Source organism: Scyliorhinus torazame, chromosome 11 (assembly GCF_047496885.1).
Source record: "Scyliorhinus torazame isolate Kashiwa2021f chromosome 11, sScyTor2.1, whole genome shotgun sequence".
Classification (NCBI taxonomy): domain Eukaryota; kingdom Metazoa; phylum Chordata; class Chondrichthyes; order Carcharhiniformes; family Scyliorhinidae; genus Scyliorhinus; species Scyliorhinus torazame.
The window spans coordinates 180,319,391-180,346,690 of record NC_092717.1 but is presented as its reverse complement, the minus strand read 5'-3'; the positions used below and the strand labels follow the sequence as shown (position 1 = coordinate 180,346,690).

Sequence of the window (27,300 nt, the reverse complement as noted above, 5' to 3'; positions counted from 1 at the left end):
TTTCAGGGCAATGAACTGTTTCAGGGCAATGGACTGTTTCAGGGCAATGGACTGTTTCAGGGCAATGGACTGTTTCAGGGCAATGGACTGTTTCAGGGCAATGGACTGTTTCAGGGCAATGGACTGTTTCAGGGCAATGGACTGTTTCAGGGCAATGGACTGTTTCAGGGCAATGGACTGTTTCAGGGCAGTGGACTGTTTCAGGGCAGTGGACTGTTTCAGGGCAATGGACTGTTTCAGGGCAATGGACTGTTTCAGGGCAATGGACTGTTTCAGGGCAATGGACTGTTTCAGGGCAATGGACTGTTTCAGGGCAATGGACTGTTTCAGGGAAATGGACTGTTTCAGGGCAATGCACTTACAGGGCAATGGACTGTTTCAGGGCAATGGACTGTTTCAGGGCAATGGACTTACAGGGCAATGGACTGTTTCAGGGCAATTGACTGTTTCAGGGCAATGGACTTTGTTTCAGGGCAATGGACTGTTTCAGGGCAATGGACTGTTTCAGGGCAATGGACTGTTTCAGGGCAATGGACTGTTTCAGGGCAATGGACTGTTTCAGGGCAATGGACTGTTTCAGGGCAATGGACAGTTTCAGGGCAATGGACTGTTTGTTTCAGGGCAGTGGACTGTTTCAGGGCAATGGACTGTTTTAGGGCAATGGACTGTTTCAGGGCAATGGACTGTTTCAGGGCAATGGACTGCTTCAGGGCAATGGACTGCTTCAGGGCAATGGACTGTTTCAGGGCAATGGACTGTTTCAGGGCAATGGACAGTTTCAGGGCAATGGACTGTTTGTTTCAGGGCAATGGACTGTTTCAGGGCAATGGACTGTTTGTTTCAGGGCAATGGACTGTTTCAGGGCAATGGACTGTTTCAGGGCAATGGACTGTTTCAGGGCAATGGACTGCTTCAGGGCAATGGACTGCTTCAGGGCAATGGACTGTTTCAGGGCAATGGACTGTTTCAGGGCAATGGACTGTTTCAGGGCAATGGACAGTTTCAGGGCAATGGACTGTTTGTTTCAGGGCAATGGACTGTTTCAGGGCAATGGACTGTTTCAGGGCAATGGACTGTTTCAGGGCAATGGACTGCTTCAGGGCAATGGACTGTTTCAGGGCAATGGACTGTTTCAGGGCAATGGACTGTTTGTTTCAGGGCAATGGACTGTTTCAGGGCAATGGACTGTTTCAGGGCAATGGACTGTTTCAGGGCAATGGACTGTTTCAGGGCAATGGACTGTTTCAGGGCAATGGACTGTTTCAGGGCAATGGACTGTTTCAGGGCAATGGACTGTTTGTTTCAGGGCAATGGACTGTTTCAGGGCAATGGACTGTTTCAGGGCAATGGACTGTTTCAGGGCAATGGACTGTTTCAGGGCAATGGACTGTTTCAGGGCAATGGACTGTTTCAGGGCAATGGACTGTTTCAGGGCAATGGACTGTTTGTTTCAGGGCAATGGACTGTTTCAGGGCAATGGACTGTTTGTTTCAGGGCAATGGACTGTTTCAGGGCAATGGACTGTTTCAGGGCAATGGACTGCTTCAGGGCAATGGACTGTTTCAGGGCAATGGACTGCTTCAGGGCAATGGACTGTTTCAGGGCAATGGACTGTTTCAGGGCAAAGGACTGTTTTATGGCAATGGACTGTTTCAGGGCAATGGACTGTTTCAGGGCAATGGACTGTTTCAGGGCAATGGACTGTTTCAGGGCAATGGACTGTTTCAGGGCAATGGACTGTTTCGGGGCAATGGACTTACAGGGCAATGGACTGTTTCAGGGCAATGGACTGTTTCAGGGCAATGGACTTTGTTTCAGGGCAATGGACTGTTTCAGGGCAATGGACAGTTTCAGGGCAATGGACTGTTTCAGGGCAATGGACTGTTTGTTTCAGGGCAATGGACTGTTTGTTTAAGGGCAATGGACTGTTTCAGGGCAATGGACTGTTTTAGGGCAGTGGACTGTTTCAGGGCAATGGACTGTTTCAGGGCAATGGACTGTTTCAGGGCAATGGACTGTTTCAGGGCAATGGACTTACAGGGCAATGGACTGTTTCAGGGCAATTGACTGTTTCAGGGCAATGGACTTTGTTTCAGGGCAATGGACTGTTTCAGGGCAATGGACTGTTTCAGGGCAATGGACTGTTTCAGGGCAATGGACTGTTTCAGGGCAATGGACTGTTTCAGGGCAATGGACAGTTTCAGGGCAATGGACTGTTTGTTTCAGGGCAGTGGACTGTTTCAGGGCAATGGACTGTTTTAGGGCAATGGACTGTTTCAGGGCAATGGACTGTTTCAGGGCAATGGACTGCTTCAGGGCAATGGACTGCTTCAGGGCAATGGACTGTTTCAGGGCAATGGACTGTTTCAGGGCAATGGACAGTTTCAGGGCAATGGACTGTTTGTTTCAGGGCAATGGACTGTTTCAGGGCAATGGACTGTTTGTTTCAGGGCAATGGACTGTTTCAGGGCAATGGACTGTTTCAGGGCAATGGACTGTTTCAGGGCAATGGACTGTTTCAGGGCAATGGACTGCTTCAGGGCAATGGACTGCTTCAGGGCAATGGACTGCTTCAGGGCAATGGACTGTTTCAGGGCAATGGACTGTTTCAGGGCAATGGACTGTTTCAGGGCAATGGACTGTTTCAGGGCAATGGACAGTTTCAGGGCAATGGACTGTTTGTTTCAGGGCAATGGACTGTTTCAGGGCAATGGACTGTTTGTTTCAGGGCAATGGACTGTTTCAGGGCAATGGACTGTTTCAGGGCAATGGACTGTTTCAGGGCAATGGACTGCTTCAGGGCAATGGACTGTTTCAGGGCAATGGACTGTTTCAGGGCAATGGACTGTTTGTTTCAGGGCAATGGACTGTTTCAGGGCAATGGACTGTTTCAGGGCAATGGACTGTTTCAGGGCAATGGACTGTTTCAGGGCAATGGACTGTTTCAGGGCAATGGACTGCTTCAGGGCAATGGACTGTTTCAGGGCAATGGACTGCTTCAGGGCAATGGACTGCTTCAGGGCAATGGACTGTTTCAGGGCAATGGACTGTTTCAGGGCAAAGGACTGTTTTATGGCAATGGACTGTTTCAGGGCAATGGACTGTTTCAGGGCAATGGACTGTTTCAGGGCAATGGACTGTTTCAGGGCAATGGACTGTTTCAGGGCAATGGACTGTTTCGGGGCAATGGACTTACAGGGCAATGGACTGTTTCAGGGCAATGGACTGTTTCAGGGCAATGGACTTTGTTTCAGGGCAATGGACTGTTTCAGGGCAATGGACTGTTTCAGGGCAATGGACTGTTTCAGGGCAATGGACTGTTTCAGGGCAATGGACTTTGTTTCAGGGCAATGGACTGTTTCAGGGCAATGGACTGTTTCAGGGCAATGGACTGTTTCAGGGCAGTGTTCTGTTTTAGGGCAGTGTACTGGTACAGGGCAATGAATTATGGTGCGATAGGAGTTGCGGGGCTAACTTGGTTCATATCAGCCAAACTTACATTCCCAAGCCGAGTATCACGAGGATTTAAGGCTGTCTCCAACTGTTGTATGTCGCCTTATTTGTTGTTACCTAACATCCTGACACAGCTGTGACAAGTGAGACACCTTCCTTTTGCTGAAATAACTAAAGTAAATGTGTAAATTATCATGCATGTTGCAAATCCCTTCCTTGGCTTCTCTGTCAAGAAGCAAAACAGACAGACATTCTCAAAACAATGGAATCTACTTGTGACATTGTCCTGTGGAATAGTGGGCATTTCTAATTGTCAGAATATTTTTAGAACCTGGTGCAAAAGTGCCAGTGCTGATTTTGTGTTTTTCCGCTTTTTTTCTCCGAATGGTTAAATCTCATTGTTCTGCTAATCCAAATTCCTTTCATCTTCCGTTACTGTGCACCTATTAAGATTCGGCGCTGTCCGGAGAAATGGATGGTAGAGAATGTTTCTAATGTAAAGATTCACAGTATGCTCCTCTTATTCTTTCCAGGCGCCGGTTGATTTCCCAGCGTTCTTCATTAGAAACTCTGGAAGATATTGAGGAGAATGCTCCATTGCGGAGGTACGGAAATAAGCATTGCTGCATGCAACACGACTGGCGGGTTTTCTTTTACACCTATAGTCAGAGGATTAGTGGCACCATCCCATCAAGTCATCACCACTGTTGCGTAGTTCACATGGAAAAATCCTTTCTATTTCCAGATGGATCCAGTCTTGACAAATTGTGTGACGTGTCTTAGTCCCAGTTACACGACATCAGATGGATTGCTTAGTGTTTTACTGAAACATTACTGGATTAGTTCGGAACCAAGAGCGTGTGCCACTAAATAGAACATATTGATATTGAACCTGGCTTGCATGGTGTTGTCCACATGGGAAGCCATTCTCAGTCTGACTAATGGGGCAAACGGGACCATTTATCGGAGAATTGCCATTCCATTGTACGTAACTGTCTATTTCGGGCACCAGATTTTGATAATTGAACTTGTTTCCATTCAGTGTTAATGGTTTTGTTTTTAATGCCTTACAGATGTAGGACACTATCAGGTTCACCCAGACCAAAGAGCTTTAAGAAAATTCACTTTATCAAAAATATGCGACATCATGACACCAGAAATGGCAGGTATGAGGCAAATGGTTTTAAAAAATAATATCCTGTCAAACATTTGGTTCTGGCAGTGTTTAATGTTGCCTTTTTTTTAAAAAACCGTGAGTCATAGAAAACATAAATAGGAGCAGGAGTAGACCACTTGGTCCATCGAGCCTGCTCCGCTAATCAATCTGATCACAGCTGACCCTCTCTCTCTCTCAAAGCTATACTCCAGCTCTGTCCTCATACCCCTTGACACCTTTTGTGTCAATAAATCTATTTCTTTCTTAAATGCATTACAACCTGACCTCCACAGCCTTATGTCATAGGACATTCCACAGGTACATCACCCCCTGGGTGAAGAAGTTTCTCCTCATCTCCGTCCCTAATGCCCAATCCCATATCCTGATAACGTGACCCCTTGTTCGGGACTCCCCGGCCAGAGGAAACAGTCTGTTCAGACCTGTCAGCATTTTATACTTTACAAAGAGATCCCCTCTCAATCCAATCTCTCCTACGACAATCCTGACATCCCTGGAATCAGTCTGGTGAACCTTTTGCTATACTCTCTCTTTGGCAATTATACCATTTTTTGAGTAAGGGTACCGAAGGTGAGTACACTATCCCAGGTGTAGTCTCACCAAGGCCCTGTGCAGCTGCAGTAAGACATCCTTACTCCTTTATTCAAATGCTCTTGCAATGAAGGCCAATTGTGGTAAATGGATTTCAGTATAGGCAAATGTGAGGTCATTCATTTTGACCCTAAAAAGGGTAGAACAGAGCACTACCTAATTTGGGAAAAGCTAAAAACAGTGGAAATCTGAAAAATCTTAAGAGTTCTATGTACAGAGCTCAATAAAATGACATGAACAGGTACAGAATATAAAAAAATGTTTAATGGAATGCTGGTCTTCATATCTCGAGGACAAAAATTCAAAGTGGTTGATCAAGAAAGCCTTGATTTGATCACATCTGGGATTCTATGCACAGTTCGGGGCACCGTACCTCAAGAAGGCCTTGGAGGGAGTGCAGTTTTACCACAATGATACCTGAACTCCAAGGGCTAGATTACAAGAAGAGGTCGCACAAACTAGGTTTGGATTTACTGGAATTTGGGAGGTTTAAGGGGTGACTCGATTGAAGTTTTCAGGATATCAAGGGTAACAAATAGGCAGAGAAAGAGAAACTATTTCTGCTGGTTGGGGAGTCTAGGATTGGGGGGTGTACAGTCTAAAACGTAGAGTTAGACCTTTCAGGAATGAAATTAAGAAGCACTTCTACACATAAAAAGTGATAGGGGTTTGGAATGCAATTCTGCCAACAGCAATTGATGTTTGATCATTTGTTAACTCTGGCACAGTGGTTAGCGTTGCTACCTCATGGTGCTAGGTACCCGAGTTCGACTCTGACCTCGGGTGACTGTGAGAAGATTGCACTTCTCCCCGTGTCTGCATGGGTTTCCTCCGGCTGTTCTGGATTCCTCCCACAGTCCAAAGATGTACAGGCTCAGTGGTTTGGTCATTCTAAATTATCCCTTTGTGTCCAAAAGATTAGGTGGGGTTACGGAGATAATTGGAGTGGGCCTGTGTCGGGTAATCTTTCAGGGTCAGTGCAGACTCGATGGGTGGAATGGCCTCCCCCTTCACTGTAGGGATTCTATGAATTGGAAATTGATGCACTTTTGTGAACCAAATTATAAAGGAATATACTGAAGATTTCTGGAGTTAGGTAACAGTTCAGCCACGATCCCCTTAACTGGTAAATTTGGCTGGAGGGACTAAATGGCCTATTGTTCCTATGAGAACACTCCTATCCATGGAATTTTAGTTTTGTGTTATACTGGAGTCTAGTAGATAAACTCAAATTGACGGTAAGAATCTTGAACCAAGCAGCCACAGCAATTCACCAATCAGTGTAGGGCGAAGCTGGTACCAGAGATTAGAATATCTAATATTGTAGAACGGTACCCAGATTGATGCTGTACTGTATCTCAGAATGGTAGGTATTGAATTATAATGGAACTTCAGCTTTTTGAGTTTAGCAGTGTACAGTAGTAGTGGCCTGTGTAGGGCCAGGAACACCTTGGGTCAAGTTATTTAACAAACCCATCCAGCTATATGTAGCATGGCTCACTCTGGTGTCAAACACAGAAAATCATGGGTTAGAATCCCACTTCTGTTCTAGGTTGATGCTTCAGTGCATTTCTGAGGGAGTGTTGCACTATCAGGTGTTGAACCAAGGCGCTATCTGCTTTCTCAGGTGAATGTAAAAAAAATTCCATAGCCACTATTTGAAGAAGAACATGAGAGATCGACTGGTGTCCTGAACAATGTTTAATCCTCAACCCTACAAAACAAACAATCAGTTCATTATGTCAGTATTGCTATTGGAACTATGCTGTGTACCAATTGACTTCTGCATTTCCCTGCATGACAACATTTGAAATGTTCTTCATTTGATGCAAAGTCCTTTGGGACAACATGAGGTTGTGAATGGCACGTTTTTTATTGCTTTACATGTCGAAACACCGTTGGGCTCGAATAGAACATAATATGGTGATGGAATATGTTTATTATTTCCCATGGTTACTTGCCATCTGTCCCTCAGTTTTATGATTAAAAATCATATTACTATCAACAAAGCTTGCAGTTAAATAGCACGTTTAATGTAGAAATATTCCCAATGATCCAATGTGATGAGCCACTTCCAGTAAAATATTTCAAGCTCACAGATTAGTGCTACGTGTCTGGAGGTTCACAAGCAACAGCTTTTTTAATAAATCTATGGATAATTGCAAGTTATTAAAAAGGATTTCCAGATGGTGGAAACTTAATTTTGGTAGAAGGTCTTCTTGATAATTTAAGACCCAGGACAATCGGTTCAAAAAAACTGGCATAGTTTGACCGTATCTCTTGCTGGGGTATTAAATAGACTTCAAATTCTACTCCTTCACCAAACATGTGTACATAAAAATGTAGTCTACCCCGGAGAGGATATATTTTTATTAGCCCTGTATGTTTGATTTTGCATAATGATCTCCCAGTTTCTCTCCATCCGCCAACCCTTGATTCTCTGTGTTTTGGCCCCTCACTGGCATGCCATCTAGAGCTCCTAATGCAATAACTTTCATATCGATATCTGGCCACTGGCCATGTTACCTAGTAAGACCCTAATTCTGGTTGACCGTTAGCGAGTGTGACTGTCCACCTAAGAAACTCTTGTGTCATGGGTTCTGTGGATCCTTGCATGGCTGAGTGGCCTGATCCTAGAGCTGCATTTTCGACCTCACACTTGGCAGGTCTTTCTGGGAGGTGGGATTGGTCCTTGGACTCGAGATTGCTGGTATTCCTTTCTCAGGCTCCTTTTGCAGGTCTCCTTTTGCCGTCAGGTGTCCTTGAAGAATTGTGTCCCTTCAATTAGGAGGTTCCTCCAAGTCAGGACTCTCCCATCCTAAGCACAGTGCCGGCCAGCAGAGTTGGGCCTCGATGCTGGTGCTCTAGACTCCTTCAACAATGCTGATGTTACCACGCCTGTACTCCCAGCTGAGGCGGAGAATCCACCTCAGACAGAATTGACGGTACCTCTCCAGGGCCTTGAGGTGGCGTGTGTACGCAGTCCAAGTTTTTGATCCATATAGAAGAGTTAGAAGGACGACTGTCTTGTACACGAGGATCTTGGTGTCAGCACGGATGTTGCGGTCGTCAAAGATTCCCATCCTTAGGCCTCTGAAAGATATGTCACAGATTGTATTCATTGTTGAATCTCCGCATCGATGTCGGCCTTAGCTGAGAGGCGGCTCTCCAGGTCTAGGAAATGTTCCATGTTTGTTAGGGTTTTAGCATTGACCTTTCTGGAGGTAGAGACCAGACCTTGGCCTGGGGTGGATTAGTAAAGAGTTGTCTGAGGTTGAGGCTGAGACTGATACTTTGGTTTGCTTCCATGAAGGTGTTAAGCATGTCTTGGAGATTCTGTTCTGAGAGAGTGGAGATGTTGATGTCATCCACATACTGAAGTTCCACAAGCGATGTCAGTGTTGCTTTCGTCTTGGATTTCAACCAGTTGAGGTTGAAAAGTTTTCCGTCCATCCTGTAGATGATGTCCACTTCACCAGAAGCTTGTTCTTATTTTAAATAGATTTTTTCAATTGAGGGGCAATCTAGCGTGGCCAATCCACCTACCCTGCACATCTTTGGATTGTGGGGGTGAGACCGACGTAGACACGGAGAGAATGTGTAAACTCCACACGGACAGTGACCCGGGCCGGTACTAACCACTGCCCCACAGTGCTGCCCACAGGAAGCTTGGTCTTGACAAGGCAAAGAATGGTTGTGATGAAGATGGGGTGAAAAGGGTAGGGGTGGTGACACATCCCTGCTTGACTTCAGTCTTGACCTGAAAAGCTTTTGTCTTATTTCCGCCAGTGAGGACTGTCACCAACATCTTGTGGAGGAGTGGGAGAATGTTGATGAATTTCTCTTGACAGCTGGCCTTTGATAAGGTATTCCATAGCACTTCCTGATTGACGGAGTCAAAAGCCTTGGTCAGATCGATGAAGGCCATGTAGAGTTTTTGATGTTGCTCCTGGCATTTCCCTTTAAGTAAAATCATGTTTCCTGTTCCGCAATTTGATTGGAAGCCATACCGGATTTCTTCAGAGACTTAGAAAAGGTGGCTAGCGAGGATTCAGGCAATGATCTTCCCGTCAGTGGAGAGTAGTGAGATTGCTCGGTAGTTCCGAAGGTCCACTTTGTCTCCTTTTATAAAGATTGGATGATGACGGCATCCCTGAGGTCGGCAGGAATTTCTTTTCTGTCTCAGATTTTCAGGAACGGCTGATGGGGATGACGGGTAATCTCGTCTCTAAGTATGAAAATCTCCTCTGGGATCCCATCCCCTCCTGTGGCTTTTCCATATCTTCACCTGTCTGGTTGACCACATTAGATCTTGACGTGCCATTTGGTTGATCAACTGTTTCTTTCATTGCAATTCTTTTTGTTGTAAGTAATCAAATAGCAAACATAAAACTCAAGAGGTAAAATTGATTGTCAGAGAATGCTGGAATAAGAACTTATTGTTCTATTATTTATTTGTTTACCACTGGAGAGTTGAATGATTTTACAGTGCCTCACTGCTTCCTGTTTATTTGTAGCAAATGTTAGTTTGCTGTTTGTTTTTTAGAAAGGCAGGTTGTGACCCCTAATAATCTGAGGTGATGTCGCACAATGTCTCAATCTGAACTGTGTCACTGAATGTGTCTCGTCACCTGGAAGTTTCCAGTCCCCACATACTGGCAGTGGAATTCTACACCTGTTCTGGTGTACTCTAGTGGGACTATGATGGAGGAGCCACAAACTATTCAAGCATAGAGATGTTCTGGGTCTTCATCTGGTGCCAGAGATTGGGATGACTTGCATTGGGCAGAGCCTCCAAAAATATCTCAAACATGGTCACCGATGTACGGAGTTCAGCATTAAGATAATTATGCAAAGGAAGCTCAGGAGAGAAAGTAACTATTCATTCCAGGGATTAGGAAGAGAGGCAGGAGATATGTGTTTCGGTGAGGAGATCTTCTAAGTGTGAGAGGGGAAAGAGATGGGCAACCCTTCTCCGGCCCAGCAGACCTCTGCCGGCCTTTCCTGGATCTCAGTCAAGTGTGAAGTGATTCATTTTGGTAGCAAGAAGGAGGAGAGGAAAAATAAAATAAAGGGTACAATTCTAAAGGGATGCAAGAAAGAGGGGCATAGGGGGATTGGGAAGACAAGCGGCAGATGAAGTTCAATGCAAAGAAGTGTGAGGCAATTCATTTTGGCAACATGAATATGAAGAGACGTTATAAAATAAAGTGAGAAACTCTAAAGGAGGTTCAGGAACAGAGGGACCTCTGTGTTTTGTACATAAGTTATTGAAGGTGAAGGGCCATTTTGAGAGAGCAGCTCTGTAGATTAAAGATCATTTCAATTTTGTCGTAAAGATATGACAGGCACTCACTGGTTACCAAACAATAAAGCAGTTCTCTACTTCAGCGAGAGAAAGACGGTCCCTTTCACTTTCAAGGTCTAAACCCTTCTGTTCTGCTCGCTCAGAAGCATCATGTAGGAACCAATTGCTGGCTGTTATCAGACAGAACACTGTCCCTAGCCCAACCCACAGGCTGCCAGCCAACCATTCAAACTGACTTCCTCCAAAGCTGGTTCGTAAGATTCACTTGGCGCCAACGAGCCTGTTTCTCCTCTCCAAAATACAAAACCTGGACCAATGTCCTGACAAGCAGGCTGCTTCAGCTTGGGTCTTCTGCTTAAAGGCATATTCCGATTATGGGTCCACGGATCAAAAATAATAAAATAAAATAATAGGAAGGACTCTTGCACACCTCCCCCCCCCCCCCTTAGAGGGATGAAATGTCATTGCAAGAGCGTTTCATCATACGGTATATGACTCAAAGCACACACCCATTCATCCTTCCTTTCCCACTACCTGAGTTCCCCCAATTCTTATATCTGCCACTTATAAACATTTAAACCCATGACAATGCACAGGCAATAATATTGTCCTTTCCAGGAATATACACAATTTTTTCATTGAAAAGTTGCAACAATAAACTCCAACAGAACAATCTTGCGTTTTGGGTTTTAAATGTTTCTACAAACACAAGTGGATTATTTTCAAGAAGAAAGTAGATGTAGCACTTGGGGTGGGGTGAAGCCGGGACCAGGTAATTGAGTTGGATGATCAGCCATGATCACAATGAATATTGGCCTGTAATTGTTTTCGATGTTTCTATTATCGTCGAGATAAACTAAACTTTGCTTGTTATTGCGCCGGACATGGGGCGAAATTCTCCCCCAACGGCGGGATGCCCGCCGACTGGCGCCAAAGCCGGCGACAATCAGACGGGCATCGCGCCGGCCCAAAGGTGCGGAAGGCTCCGCATCTTTGGCGGCCTAGCCCCGACATTGAGGGGCTAGGCCGACGCCGGAGGGATTTCCGCCCCGCCAGCTGGCGGAAATGACGTTTGTTTCCCCGCCAGCTGGCGCGGAAATGCGGCGCGTGCGCGTCCGCGGCCGCTGTCAGTTTCCCGGCGCATGCGCGGGAGCGTCAGCGGCCGCTGTCAGTTTCCCGCGCATGCGCAGTGGGGAGAGTCTCTTCCGCCTCCGCCATGGTGGAGGCCGTGGCGGAGGCGGAAGGGAAAGAGTGCCCCCACGGCACAGGCCCGCCCGCGGATCGGTGGGCCCCGATCGCGGGCCAGGCCACCGTGGGGGCACCCCCCGGGGTCAGATCGCCCCGCCCCCCCCCCCCCCGGAGCCCGCCCACGCCGCCTGGTCCCGCCGGTAAATACCAGGTTTGATTTACGTCGGCGGGACAGGCAATTCCTGGGCGGGACTTCGGCCCATCCGGGCCGGAGAATCCAGCGGGGGGTCCCGCCAACCGGCGCGGCCGGATTCCCGCCCCCGCCCAATCTCCGGGAGCGGAGACTTCGGCGGGGGCGGGATTCACGGCGGCCAACGGCCATTCTCCGACCCGGCGGGGGGTCGGAGAATGACGCCCATGAACTTCAAAATGGTAAAGGGATCGTCGCAATGCTAAGGCTTCCTTCTCAATGGTGGATCACTTTCTTTGGCACAGACTTAGTTTTTTGAAAAGCATCTCACTGGCCTCTCTTCCTAATGCATCATTTTGCAGTAGCACTGCTCCTACCTCCAGGCTGCTGGCATCAGGGGCCATTTTAAAGTGTTTGGAAAAATCAGGGGCTGCCAACACTCGGTTACCAATATGGCCCTCAATTTCTCAAAAGCTGTTTGGCATTCTGCAAAATATATATACCATTTTTGCTTTTTTTCTGCAATATATTGGTCAAAGGTACCACCATGCTACTGAAGTTAGGTACAAATTTTCTATAAATCTCACACATGCCTAAGAACCTCATTATCTACCGTTTTGATATGGGAATGGGGAAATCTAATAACACCCTTGCCGTGGCTGTTCTGGTACCACCCATCCCTGTCCCACAAGGCATTCTAGGTAGGATACTTGATTTGGCAAACTCGCTTTTGGTCAAATTGATGACTAAATTGGCAAACTGCAGTCCTTTAAATAACTCCTCCAACTGTTCTACATGTTCCTTCCATGTGACACTGTAAATGACTATGTCGTCCAAATAGACCACATGGCTAGGCACCATAGCCACTGCTTGGTATATCAGTCATTGAAATGTAGCTGGTGCATTTTGAAATCAGAGCGACATCACTTTGCACTGAGACAATCCCCTTGGAACAGCGAAGACAGATATCTCTTCTAGCCCTGGACATTAAAGAAACTTGCCAGTACCCTTTAATAGATCGATTTTGGCCAGGAATGAGACACTGCCTATCCCGTCGATACAATCCTTCAGCCTTGGAATCGGATACGCAGCTGCTTGGGTGATGGCATTACTTTCCAGTAGTCTGCCCAGAACCCGGTTGTCTCATCCGGCTTCGGTACTAACACAATCGGCGAACCCCAGCTACTCGTACTCTGCTCAATTAAATGATTCTCCAACATGTATTGTAGCACAATGGGTAGCACTGTTACCTCACAACGCCAGGGTCCCAGGTTCGATTCCCAGCTTGGGTCACTGTCAGTGCAGAGTCTGCACATTCTCCCCGTGTTTGCGTGGGTTTCCTCCGGGTGCTCCGGTTTCCTCCCACAGTCCCAAAAGACCTACTGTTAGGTGAGTTGGACATTCTGAATTCTCCCTCTGTGTACCCGAACAGGTGCCGGAATGTGGCAACTAGGGGCTTTTCCCAGTAACTTCATTGCAGTGTTAATGTAAGCCTACTTGACACCATAAAGATTATTATTATTATTATTATTATTATTGGATTACCACTTCTATCTGAGCTAGTTTCCATGCGTTCGTCGATATGGAAGCTGTTTTATCAGGTTGGAGTCACCCAAGTCTGCATCATGTACAGTTAATATAGCGCACCCTGGTGTGTCCCTACTAATCATCTTATACTTTTGCAGTAGCTTTCTCAGATATTTTCGTTGCCCTTTTAAATCTGCAAACTGTTCTAGTATTACCTCATTTATAGAACATAAGGTGTAGAAGGAGGCCATTCGGCCCATCAAATCTGCACCGACCCACGTTAAGCCCTCACTTCGACTCTATCCCAGCAACCCAACAATCCCTCCTAACCTTTTTGGACACTGAGGGCAACTTATCATGGCCAACCCACCTAACCTGCATGTCTTTGGACTTTGGGAGGAAACCGGAGCACCCGGAGCTAACCCACGCAGACACAGGGAGAACGTGCAGCCTCCACACAGACAGTGTCCCAGCGGGGAATCGAACCTGGGACCCTGGCGTTGTGAAGCCACTGTGTTATCCACTTGTGCTACCGTGCTGATTGTTAGTATTATGACACCCTGGGCTAGTGCGTGGTTGATTCCAGCCCTACAGACCCCAGAGACCCAACACAAGTGAATTAACCAATAATTTGTCGCAAGGTTGAGATCTTTGGCCCTTGACTGCTCCAATGATTTGATTACACCAGATTTATAAGTGAAACACAACAACTGTTTATTTATAACAAAAATATAGATAAGACATACAGTAATTATAATAGAATAACAGCCAACTAATCTACTGCTCCCTCCCTTTTACATTCCTACCCTCGACCCAAACACATACAAGGCAGACACAGGGGGAGGGGTAGAAATAATAGGAGGATTAATATGAAATGGAAATGTGTCCTGGCTTTGGATGTTGAAGTTGTTGCAGCAGCAGATTGTCCTCCCAGGACGCAGAGTGGTTGGAGCATCCATTCAATCACTAACCAGGATTCTCTGGTACTAGTCCATCAAGATGTGTCAGCAGGAATGTCAGACCAAACAGCACAACCTGCTGGAGTTTTTTTTAAAATTATAGGTTAAGTCCATTTACAGAAATAGAATTAGTAGAATAACAGAAATTGTAAGGGACATACAAGGATTAATAGGAGGATCCTTGCACTAGTTGTACCACAGGAGGGTCGCTCTGTGCACTATATGTCCTCTTCCATTACTTCTACCAGCCGACACACTTTCTTCCTATCCTCTTTCCTACGATATTGTTTCAGCATAATTATGTGGCCTAACGGCCCTCCTTCTTACGGTCTGGAGTCTCCATTTGAGCAAGTCACCTACTTGCCTTCCCGACTACCTGAATTTCGCTTTGATGTTCGCCCTGCAAAGGCAACAATACCAGTATCTCCTCTCCAGCCTGGAATGTTCTGGACCTGGCACCTTCGTCTGCTCACGTTTTCCTGAATGTGCTCCTGAAACCTCTAGATGCTCTTGCGCTTCCCGGTGAGCTCATCTTTCCAGAAATGTGGACACGTAATCCAACAATGAGGATTCGTCCTTTTGTTTTAGAAACCACTCTTTCATCAACTTTAATGGACCCTGTATTTCATGGTCATAGACCAATTCAAATGGGCTAAGCCCAGTAGATTCACAGAATCACAGAATACTAGTCCAGAAGAGGCCCTTTGGACCATCGAGTGCACCGACGCATGAAAGACACCTGATCTGCCTACCTAATCCCATTTGCCATTCTCCGGCCCGTACACCATATCCCCGAATCCCTTTATTCGTTAGAAAGGCATCTATCTTTTTCTTAAAAACGTTTAAAGAAGGAGCCTCAACTGCTTCACTGGGCAAGGAATTCCAGAGATTCACAACCCTTTGGGTGAAGAAGTTCCTCCTACACTCCGTCCTAAATCTACCTCCCCTTATTTTGAGGCTATGTCCCCTAGTTCTGCTTTCCCCGACCAGTGGAAACAACCTGCCCGCATCTTTCCTATCTAGTCCCTTCATAATTTTATATGTCTCAATAAGATCCCCCCGCATCCTTCTAAACTCCAATGAGTATAGTCCCAGTCTACTCAACCTCACGTCATAATCTAATCCCCTCAACTCTGGGATCAACCTAGTGAATCTCCTCTGCACTCCCTCCAGTGCCAATATGTCCTTTCTCAGGTAAGGAGACCAAAACTGAACACAATACTCCAGATGCGGTCTCACCAACACCGTAGCATGTTGTGGTTTACCTGTCTACAGAATCACACTACATCCTTGTGCAGTCCTGGTCAGGAATAAAATGCCTCTTGGCTGATGCCTGAGTATTCCAGCTTCCCACATGTCCTGCCATTGGTATCTGTGCTATCCCTATGATATTTGGACTGTACAACTATCTGATGACAAGTAGGTCATCCGTAGATCAATGGGGATGTCTCCACTTCCTCATCACTACTCCGTTCTTAAAATAACAGGTAGATTTTCAAGATCAACCCGAATGGTCACACAGAGTGGGGTGGTCGCCGAGAGGGTGGGGTGGAGTAATTGGCTTTGCTTCGCGGGCAGAGTTGGAAAGCTGCACTGAGCTGGAGAAGATTGCCGAGGTAAGGAGTTAGGAAACCAAGGAGAAATTTGCAAACTAAAACGAGGATTATAGTTCATTGCCTTGGGGAACATGGAATCAACTGACGCCTTTGAAAACAGGGTAGATAACAAGTAGAACTGATGTGGAACAGGATGTGGACTTTGGGGTTTGGAGCATTGTACATTATATAGCATAGGGGCCGCTGCGGGTGTTTGACTCTGAAGTATAAATAGGTCATCTAGCTGAAAAAAATATGGGATTTGATGTTCAGGCTAGTGTGCTGAATCTTTGGTATGAGCAATCCCAATTGCTTTGGATAGCATGACCGAGGGGTAATTGCAGTTGACAAAAGCATAAAAACCTTGGACTTGTAGGATTATCCTTTGTACAGGAATTCTAGCATTTTTCATATTTGCAGGATCTTCATATTCAAGAAAATGATGGCAATTTTTTTGGTGGTGTTGGCATGGAAACCAGAGCTGGGTTGAAGCTTGTCTTTACAATTGCAGAGCAATTTTCTTCGGATAGAGCTCCACTTTCTGTCACTGTCTCGGGAAGGTAGATTTCCTCTTGTGCACAACATGCATTTAATCAGAAGCCGATTAATAAAGAATGACTTTACAATGTTGTTAGAGTGTAGAGGTAATATTCACCTGTTTACTTTAGCCAGTTCATATTCTTCTTGAAAGAATAGTTAATTTTAATGACAAATGATAGTGCTTTGTGAATAAACAAGTATCCGACGAGCCTATTATTTTACATGAGGTAGCATCGCTGCAGAAATTTGGTTTTGAGATGATCGCTTGTTGATGAGCAATTACTGTAGTTGCAGTTTTTTCCGGATTAGCCAGCACTTCCGGGTATTGGTATATTGTAGGCGCTGTAATGGTTTGAATGTGACATGAGGTCAGATGACTGAAGTTATACTGCGAGCTCGGCTTCACCTTTCGGCTGAGAAACTGAGTTCTCCGAAATGGCAAACTGGAGATTGTGATCCCTGTTGACCTTGGTAAAAGGTTGACGGGAGGTTTTATTTTTTTTGCATTTGGCGATGGCAGCAGATGGGCTGTGGGTGTACCTATACCACGAGGGGCTGCAGAATTTCAAGATGGTGGCTCACCACCAACTTCTCGAAGGCAATTAGGAATGGGAAATAAATGCAGGCTTGTCCGGTGACACCCACATCCCGTGAAAAGAATAAAAAGACCAACCTGGTTACACAGCCTACACAGTTTGCTGTTAAACCCCTCCAACTCTTTTTTAACTTTGGGGTATAATGGGTAACTGATCCACTACTGCCTATTCTCCACCACTTACAAAGCTAAAATCAGGCCAGATAGCCCAACCATTTTATCTTCATCTACAGTAAATATGTTTTGGGTAACTTCACTCCCAAACTACCTGACAGTTTGGTGCTATCATGAAGCTGAAATGTTGCATCAATGAGATTCTGCAGTTTAATTAACGGTTTATTCTTCTACAGTGAAAATCTCTCTGTGACTATGTCACCTCTTAGGGTTGGCTCCAAAAAATGTCACTGCAAATTCTTCATAGTTTCCTGCTCCAGATTAATGTGACATCTGCAAAAATGGTTGCCTGTTAAACCTCAAATGCTAATTATTACGCGGCGGATTTAATTTCTGTGTATAACCAAAGGACTTTATTTCCTGCATGCATCAGCAGTAAAAGCAACGTCGGATTTTGATGTGATTTTGGAATTGGTGTAAAAACAAACTGTCGACCTCAAAGAAAATGTTGTCTTCAGTCTTAATTGATTAGTATAATTTTATTCCCCAATTTGTTTAATTAATTAAATATCTGGCAAGGATTCATTTAACGTTAAAATGGATGCTTTGGAGTACTTCAAATTTGGAAAAAGGATGTTTACACCGGGGCAAATTGGTTCTCTGTAAATGCATCAATGCTGTGACTTCACGTTCAGTCAGAACTGTAATGCTTGGTTCCTTAACGGCTTAGTCAATTCATCCCTTCAGTCCATGAATGTCTCAAATCAGGCAGATCAGTGGGTTCAGATCCCTTGCTGGTTTCAGCCTGTTCAGGTCTATGAATATTGGACTTAATGCCCTGGGTTACGGAGGGAAAGTTGGCTTTTGTTCTCCCCGGTAATTGCAATGATGTGACTGCTGCCGAAAGAGTGCGTGTGTGGAAGAGACCAGGCTGAACTGTAACACCTCCCAGTGCTGACCTTCCCTGTCAAGGCTCACCTACGTGTAAAAGCCATTTGCATAAAGTGGCAGCAGGTGACTGGCATTTATGGATTGAGAAGCTAATGTCTTTTGGGCAGGAGAATGGCAGAAAAGAAAATTGGTGAAATGAAGGATGGATTTTTCTTGGTTTATCACCCAGTTAACGTCTATTGTTTTCCATGAACTGTGCAAAGAAAAATGGTATGCTATTCCATAAACACTCATTTAAGGGCACACTAATTCAATCGGGTTTTCATGTCCCTAGGGGTGTTCTGAATTTAACCTCATCCTAATGAATTCCAGAAGATACCTCAGTGGCTTGCAGCCCATTGTTCAGTGTTTGCCCTGAGGCAGCCAGGTCTGTGTTCGGCCAATAAACTGAGTTTACGGAGCCATGTAAATTACTGACATGAACACTGAGAGTAAGGGAAACTATACGAGTTGTGTAACCGTGCGTATCTAGACACGAAGCTGAAGTGGAGCAGGAAAAGGAAATTTCTGATTATGCTTCAAGGAAGGCAAGAAGCCTGCAGTCCTTTTTTCCATATTCCGATCCAGTCACCATTCTGGCCCAAGTCCGTTTTTTGAACCTCCCATTAACCGTGTTTCCTCACAGGGGAAGGAAGAAGATGAACAAGAATTGATATTGGACACCCCACTGTAAAACCTCGGGCTTTGGCTGCACCGATTGCTTGGCCGGTTCAGATGTGTACATGAGGGTGTTTTGATGTGACAATAGGAATATGGGCAAACATAACACCTCCTTCTCAATTATCTACATTTAAGTGAATCAGGTTTGAGAGAGAAATGCATTTTTGTTTAAATGGTGTTATCAGTGGCAAACTATCTGGTAAAAACTGGCTTCTGTTTGTGAAGATGAACATAGAAAATCCCAATTCCTCAGAGAACATGACCAGAGGGTAAGCAAGTGTGTGAACTGGTTAGTCCTGGAGTGCGCACACCAACTAGATAAGCTTCAGCATCTGAAGTATTGAAATGTTGCGACTACAAGATGCTGTCATCAATCTAAAAAGATCGTCTGCCTATCACACAAATGAGTAATGCGATATATAGATTTCAGTGCCGGCCTGATGTAGGCTGTGCGTGCCAAAGACTGGGCTGGAACCAATGTCCTAGGGGGACTGTTTGCTCGTGCTGTTGGGGAGTGTTTAAACTAATATGGTAGGAGGGTGGGAACCGATGCAGGAAGTCAGAGGGTATTAAATTGGGGACAGAAACAAAAGCCAGTAAGGGGAAAAGTGAAAGACAGAGAAACCAAAGTCCAAATCAAAAAGGGCCACAGTACAGAGTACGGAGAACTCGGTGAATGGGTTCAGTAATGCGAACAAAAAACATGGGGAGAGTACATATAACATGACCGGACAGATGGTCTGAGAAATCAGGGCAGAGAGCAAGAGCAGCGAACAAGGGAAATCTAGATTAAACTGCATTTATTTCAATGCAAGACGCCTGATGGTAAGGCAGATGAACTCCGGGCATGGATGGGTACATGGGACCGGGATGATATAGCTATTACTGAAACATGGTTAAGGAAAGGGCAGGACTGGTAGCTCAATGTTCCAGGGTACAGATGATATAGGAGAGGTAGAATAGGAGGTAAGGGAGGAGAGGAAGTTGTTTTTGATTAGGGAAACTATCATGGCAGTACTGAGAAGGAATATATTCCGAGGGTTCGCCCGCCGAGTCTATATGAGTAGAACTGAAAAAAAGCAGGGAGAGATCACTTTGATAGGATTGTGCTACAAGTCCCAAAATAGCGGGAAATTGAGGAGCAAATATGTAAGGAGATTACAGATAGCTGCAAGAAAAATAGGGTGGTAATAGTTGGGGACTTTAACTTTCCCAACATTGACTGAGTCAGCCATAGCATTAAGGGGCTTGGATGGAGAGAAATGTGTTGAGTGTATTCAGGAGGAAATTCTCATTCAGTATGTGGATGGCCCGACTAGAGAGGGGACAAAACTTGACCTCCTCTTGGGAAATAAGGACGGGTAGGTGTCAGAAATGGTAGTGAGTAATCACTTTAGTTTTAAGATAGCTATGGAGAATGATAGTTCTGGCCCAAAAGTTAAAATTCTGAATTGGGGCAAGGCCAATTTTGATGTATTAGACAGGAACTTTCAAAAGTTGATTGGGGGAGTCCTTTGGCAGGCAAAGGGACGGCTGGTAAGTGGAAGGCTTTCAAAAGTGTGTTAACCAGGGTTCCGAGTGAGCATATTCCTTTTAGAGTGAAAGGCAAGGCTGTTCGAAATAGGGAACCCTGGATGACTCAGGATATTGAGACACTGATCAAAAAGAAGGAGGCGGCATATGACAAGTTGATCCCTTGAAGAGTATAGACATTGTCGGAGTAGAGTTAAGAGAAGAATCAGGGGGGCAAGAAGGGAACATGAGTTTGCTTTGGCAGATGAGGCAAAGGAGAATCCAAAGAGCTTTTACAAATACATAAAGGGCAAAAGAGTAATGAGGGAGAGAGTAGGTCCTCTTAAGGGTCTACAAGGTCATTTATGTGCGGATCCACAAGAGATGGGGAGATCCTAAATGAATATTCCTCATCAGTATTTACTGTTGAGAAAGGCATGTGTGTTAGGGAACTTGGGAGAAATAAATAGTGCTGTCTTGAGGACTGTGCACATTACAGAGAAGAAGGTGCTGGAAGTCGTAAAGTGCATCTAGGTAGATAAATCCCCGGGACCTGATGAAATGTATCAGGATGTTGTTGAGAGGCTAGGGAGGGAATTGCGGATCCCCTAGCAGAGATATTTGAATCGTCGACAGCCACAGGTGACGTCCCTGAAGATTGGAGGGTAAATGTTGTGCCTTTGTTCAAGAAGGGCCACAAGGCAAGGCCTGAGAACTACAGACCAGTGAGCCTAACACCTGTTATTGGAAGGTATTCGGAGAGACAGGATCTACAGGCATTTAGAGAGGGAAGGACTGATTAGGGACAATTAGCATGGCTTTGTGAGTGTCTCACGAATTTGATTGAGTTTTTTTTGAAGAGGTAACCAAGACGGTACATGAGGGCAGTGCAGTCGACGTTGTCTACATGTACTTTAGCAAGGTCTTGACAACATACCACATGGTAGGTTGTTGCATAAGATTAAATCTCACGGGATCCAGGATGAGGTAACCAATTGGATACAAAATTTACTTGATGACAGAAGACAAAGGGTGGTTGTAGAGGGTTGTTTTTTCAAACTGGAGGCCTGTGACCAGCGGTGTCCCTTAGGGATCAATGCTGGGTCCACTGTTATTTGTTATTTATGTTAATGATTTAGATGAGAATCTAGGAGGCATAGTTAGTAAGTTTGCAGATGACGTCAAGATTGGTGGCATAGTGGACAGTGAAGAAAGTTATCTATGATTGCAACGGGATCTTGATCAATTGGGCCAGTGGGCCGAAGAATGGCAGATGGAGTTTAATTTCGCTAAATGTCAGGTGATGCATTTTGGTAGTTTGAATCGGGGAGGACCTACTCAGTTAATGGTAGGGTGTTGGGGAGAGTTACAGAACAAAGAGATCAAGGAGTACAGGTTCATAGCTCCTTGAAAGTGGAGTCACAAGTGGGCAAGGTGGTAAAGAAGGCATTCGTAGTGCTTGGTTTTATTGGTCAGAACATTGTATACATAGTTGGGACATCTTGCTGAAGTTGTACAAGACATTCGTAAGGCCACACTTGGAATACTGTGTACAGTTCTGGTCACCCTATTATAGAAAGGATATTATTAAACTAGAAAGAGTGCAGAAAAGATTTACTAGGATGCTACTGGGACTTGATGGTTTGAGTTATAAGGAGAGGCTGGATAGACTGGGACTTTTTTCCCTGGAGCTCATAGGGAGGTTTCGGGTTGATCTTATAGAGGTCTATAAAATAATAAGGGGTATAGATAAGGTAGATATTCAACATCTTTTCCCAAAGGTAAGGGTGTCTAAAACTAGAGGGCACAGGTGTGAGCGGAGAGATACAAAATGGTTCAGAGGGGCAATTGTTGCACACACAGGGTTGGTGAGTGTCTGGAACAAGCTGCCAGAGGCAGTAGTAGAGGTGGGTACAATGCTGTCTTTTCAAAAGCATTTAAACAGTTAAATGGGAAAGCTGGGACTAGAGGGATATGGACCAAAGCATTTGGGGCAAGCTTAGTGGTAAAAACTGGGCGGCATGGACAAGTTGGTCCGAAGGGCCTGTTTTCATGCTGTAAACGCCTAACTCTATAACTGGTGGATCGTGTCAAGCAACCAGCCAGCCTGTGCTTGCAAAACTCAATACAGTGACCAACATAAGATGCAAATTCATGATTGAGGATTATTTCATAAATGTTACCCAGTGTGCTAACAATTACACTGACAACCAATTTAATGTCGTCAGTCAGGCTCGCAATGTTGCACATTTGTACGTACTGGAAGCTACATATATTAATACACAGGACCCTGTTTTTTTGTGGAAAGAAAGAACATGTACACAAATTGCTCCCATTTCAGCTTAACAAAATAATGGCAGATTCATTCCCCAGGGAAATGCCTTGACCGATCAGAGTCAAATGCGTGGTTTAAATTTCAAGCAATGCTTGGCAGTTATCTGTCAGTCACCATAAACTGGTGCATTCTCCAAGGTAACGCTGCTACCAATCAACTTGTCAACCGATCAGCATTCTCAGTATAAAATATTGTTTCCCCCATATACGTTTGTTGTCTTGAAAAGTATCCTGATGAGTGCAAGAGGTAAAGCTTCAACAGCCAGAATTTTCCGTTTGTTCTCACGGGCTGGATATTCTGGTCCTCCGGATGGTGAACCACCGCACCAGGTTTCCCAGCAGCAGGGGCTGTAGAACCAGTCGATTTAGGCGGCGTGAGAGCAGCTGGTTAGTCAATTTCAGCGGGAGCATTGCGGAAGGAGGTTGCTGGGAGGTAAGTCAACCTTTAAAAGCACTTCTCTTTGCAGGGGCAGGCCAGTCGATTTCGGCGGCGTGAGAGCAGCTGGTGAGTCAGTTTCAGCGGGAGCATTGCGGAAGGAGGTTGCTGGGAGGTAAGTCAACCTTTAAAAGCACTTCTCTTTGCAGGGGCAGGCCAGTCGATTTCGGCGGCGTGAGAGCAGCTGGTTAGTCAATTTCAGCGGGAGCATTGCGGAAGGAGGTTGCTGGGAGGTAAGTCAACCTTTAAAAGCACTTCTCTTTGCAGGGGCAGGCCAGTCGATTTTGGCGGCGTGAGAGCAGCTGGTGAGTCAGTTTCAGCGGGAGCATTGCGGAAGGAGGTTGCTGGGAGGTAAGTCAACCTTTAAAAGCACTTCTCTTTGCAGGGGCAGGCCAGTCGATTTCGGCGGGAGTGGAGCTGGCTGGTTAGTCAATTTCAGCAGGAGCTGAGGATTTTTCTTTTTTTTTAAATTAGTTTTTTAGGCGGGATCAGGAAGTCGACCCGCGGACGTCTGGGAAGACCCTCCCCAATAAATTCTGGTGGAGAGGAAACCCGAGACACTACACGTGTAGTGTCTCCCACCCACCCTCCTCCTCTAACCTAATAATAAAACCCATTGGTCTGAGGTAAGTACCATATTTTTATTATATTATTATTTTTTATAAAAATTTAATTTAGTTGTTAGCCAGATCTTGGTTAGAGGAATGGCAGGGAAGGGAGTGCAATGTTCCTCCTGCAGGATGTTTGAGGTGAGGGATGCAGTTAGTGTCCCTGCTGATTTTACCTGCAGGAAGTGCTGCCATCTCCAGCTCCTCCAAGACCGAGTTAGGGAACTGGAGCTGGAGTTGGAAGAACTTCGGATCATTCGGGAGGCAGAAGGGGTCATAGATAGCAGCTTCAGGGAATTAGTTACACCAAAGATTGGAGATAGGTGGGTAACTGTAAGAGGGACTGGGAAAAAACAGTCAGTGCAGGGATCCCCTGCGGTCGTTCCCCTGAGAAACAAGTATACCGCTTTGGATACTTGTGGGGGGGGGGACTTACCAGGGGTAAGCCATGGGGTACGGGCCTCTGGCACGGAGTCTGTCCCTGTTGCTCAGAAGGGAAGGGGGGAGAGGAGCAGAGCATTAGTAATTGGGGACTCTATAGTCAGGGGCACAGATAGGAGATTTTGTGGGAGCGTGAGAGACTCACGTTTGGTATGTTGCCTCCCAGGTGCAAGGGTACGTGATGTCTCGGATCGTGTTTTCCGGGTCCTTAGGGGGGAGGGGGAGCAGCCCCAAGTCGTGGTCCACATTGGCACCAACGACATAGGTAGGAAAGGGGACAAGGATGTCAGGCAGGCTTTCAGGGAGCTAGGATGGAAGCTCAGAACTAGAACAAACAGAGTTGTTATCTCTGGGTTGTTGCCCGTGCCACGTGATAGTGAGATGAGGAATAGGGAGAGAGAGCATTTAAACACGTGGCTACAGGGATGGTGCAGGCGGGAGGGTTTCAGATTTTTGGATAACTGGGGCTCTTTCTGGGGAAGGTGGGACCTCTACAGACAGGATGGTCTACATCTGAACCTGAGGGGCACAAATATCCTGGGGGGGAGATTTGTTAGTGCTCTTTGGGGGGGTTTAAACTAATGCAGCAGGGGCATGGGAACCTGGATTGTAGTTTTAGGGTAAGGGAGAATGAGAGTATAGAGGTCAGGAGCACAGATTTGACGTCGCAGGAGGGGGCCAGCGTTCAGGTAGGTGGTTTGAAGTGTGTCTACTTCAATGCCAGGAGTATACGAAACAAGGTAGGGGAACTGGCAGCGTGGGTTGGTACCTGGGACTTCGATGTTGTGGCCATTTCGGAGACATGGATAGAGCAGGGACAGGAATGGATGTTGCAGGTTCCGGGGTTTAGGTGTTTTAGTAAGCTCAGAGAAGGAGGCAAAAGAGGGGGAGGTGTGGCGCTGCTAGTCAAGAGCAGTATTACGGTGGCGGAGAGGATGCTAGATGGGGACTCTTCTTCCGAGGTAGTATGGGCTGAAGTTAGAAACAAGAAAGGAGAGGTCACCCTGTTGGGAGTTTTTTATAGGCCTCCTAATAGTTCTAGGGATGTAGAGGAAAGGATGGCGAAGATGATTCTGGATATGAGCGAAAGTAACAGGGTAGTTATTATGGGAGACTTTAACTTTCCAAATATTGACTGGAAAATATATAGTTCGAGTACAATAGATGGGTCGTTTTTTGTACAGTGTGTGCAGGAGGGTTTCCTGAAACAATATGTTGACAGGCCAACAAGAGGCGAGGCCACGTTGGATTTGGTTTTGGGTAATGAACCAGGCCAGGTGTTGGATTTGGAGGTAGGAGAGCACTTTGGGGACAGTGACCACAATTCGGTGACGTTTACGTTAATGATGGAAAGGGATAAGTATACACCGCAGGGCAAGAGTTATAGCTGGGGGAAGGGCAATTATGATGCCATTAGACGTGACTTGGGGGGGATAAGGTGGAGAAGTAGGCTGCAAGTGTTGGGCACACTGGATAAGTGGGGCTTGTTCAAGGATCAGCTACTGCGTGTTCTTGATAAGTATGTACCGGTCAGACAGGGAGGAAGGCGTCGAGCGAGGGAACCGTGGTTTACCAAGGAAGTGGAATCTCTTGTTAAGAGGAAGAAGGAGGCCTATGTGAAGATGAAGTGTGAAGTTTCGGTTGGGGCGATGGATAGTTACAAGGTAGCGAGGAAGGATCTAAAGAGAGAGCTAAGACGAGCAAGGAGGGGACATGAGAAGTATTTGGCAGGAAGGATCAAGGAAAACCCAAAAGCTTTCTATAGGTATGTCAGGAATAAGCGAATGACTAGGGAAAGAGTAGGACCAGTCAAGGACAGGGATGGGAAATTGTGTGTGGAGTCTGAAGAGATAGGCGAGATACTAAATGAATATTTTTCGTCAGTATTCACTCAGGAAAAAGATAATGTTGTGGAGGAGAATGCTGAGCCCCAGGCTAATAGAATAGATGGCATTGAGGTACGTAGGGAAGAGGTGTTGGCAATTCTGGACAGGCTGAAAATAGATAAGTCCCCGGGACCTGATGGGATTTATCCTAGGATTCTATGGGAGGCCAGGGAAGAGATTGCTGGACCTTTGGCTTTGATTTTTATGTCATCATTGGCTACAGGAATAGTGCCAGAGGACTGGAGGACAGCAATTGTGGTCCCTTTGTTCAAAAAGGGGAGCAGAGACAACCCCGGCAACTATAGACCGGTGAGCCTCACGTCTGTAGTGGGTAAAGTCTTGGAGGGGATTATAAGGGACAAGATTTATAATCATCTAGATAGGAATAATATGATCAGGGATAGTCAGCATGGCTTTGTGAAGGGTAGGTCATGCCTCACAAACCTTATTGAGTTCTTTGAGAAGGTGACTGAACAGGTAGACGAGGGTAGAGCAGTTGATGTGGTGTATATGGATTTCAGCAAAGCGTTTGATAAGGTTCCCCACGGTAGGCTATTGCAAAAAATACGGAGGCTGGGGATTGAGGGTGATTTAGAGATGTGGATCAGAAATTGGCTAGCTGAAAGAAGACAGAGGGTGGTGGTTGATAGGAAATATTCAGAATGGAGTACAGTCACAAGTGGAGTACCACAAGGATCTGTTCTGGGGCCGTTGCTGTTTGTCATTTTTATCAATGACCTAGAGGAAGGCGCAGAAGGGTGGGTGAGTAAATTTGCAGACGATACTAAAGTCGGTGGTGTTGTCGATAGTGTGGAAGGATGTAGCAGGTTACAGAGGGATATAGATAAGCTGCAGAGCTGGGCTGAGAGGTGGCAAATGGAGTTTAATGTAGAGAAGTGTGAGGTGATTCACTTTGGAAGGAATAACAGGAATGCGGAATATTTGGCTAATGGTAAAGTTCTTGAAAGTGTGGATGAGCAGAGGGATCTAGGTGTCCATGTACATAGATCCCTGAAAGTTGCCACCCAGGTTGATAGGGTTGTGAAGAAGGCCTATGGAGTGTTGGCCTTTATTGGTAGAGGGATTGAGTTCCGGAGTCGGGAGGTCATGTTGCAGCTGTACAGAACTCTGGTCCGGCCGCATTTGGAGTATTGCGTACAGTTCTGGTCACCGCATTATAGGAAGGACGTGGAGGCTTTGGAGCGGGTGCAGAGGAGATTTACCAGGATGTTGCCTGG

The 27,300-nt window shown here is 45.8% G+C and overlaps 1 protein-coding gene across 4 annotated transcripts in view; it reads left to right on the top strand.

Moving 5' to 3' along the window:
- Positions 1–27,300, top strand: part of cables1 (Cdk5 and Abl enzyme substrate 1) — a 225,190-nt gene that overhangs the window by 96,507 nt on the left and 101,383 nt on the right. For 3 of the 4 annotated variants that reach the window (XM_072468107.1, XM_072468106.1, XM_072468109.1), the window contains exons 2-3: positions 3,987–4,058; positions 4,527–4,619. In XM_072468107.1, the coding sequence (XP_072324208.1) occupies positions 3,987–4,058; positions 4,527–4,619 (165 nt within the window). The remainder of the gene's footprint in view (positions 1–3,986; positions 4,059–4,526; positions 4,620–27,300) is intronic. The other variant, XM_072468108.1, reaches the window with a different exon arrangement.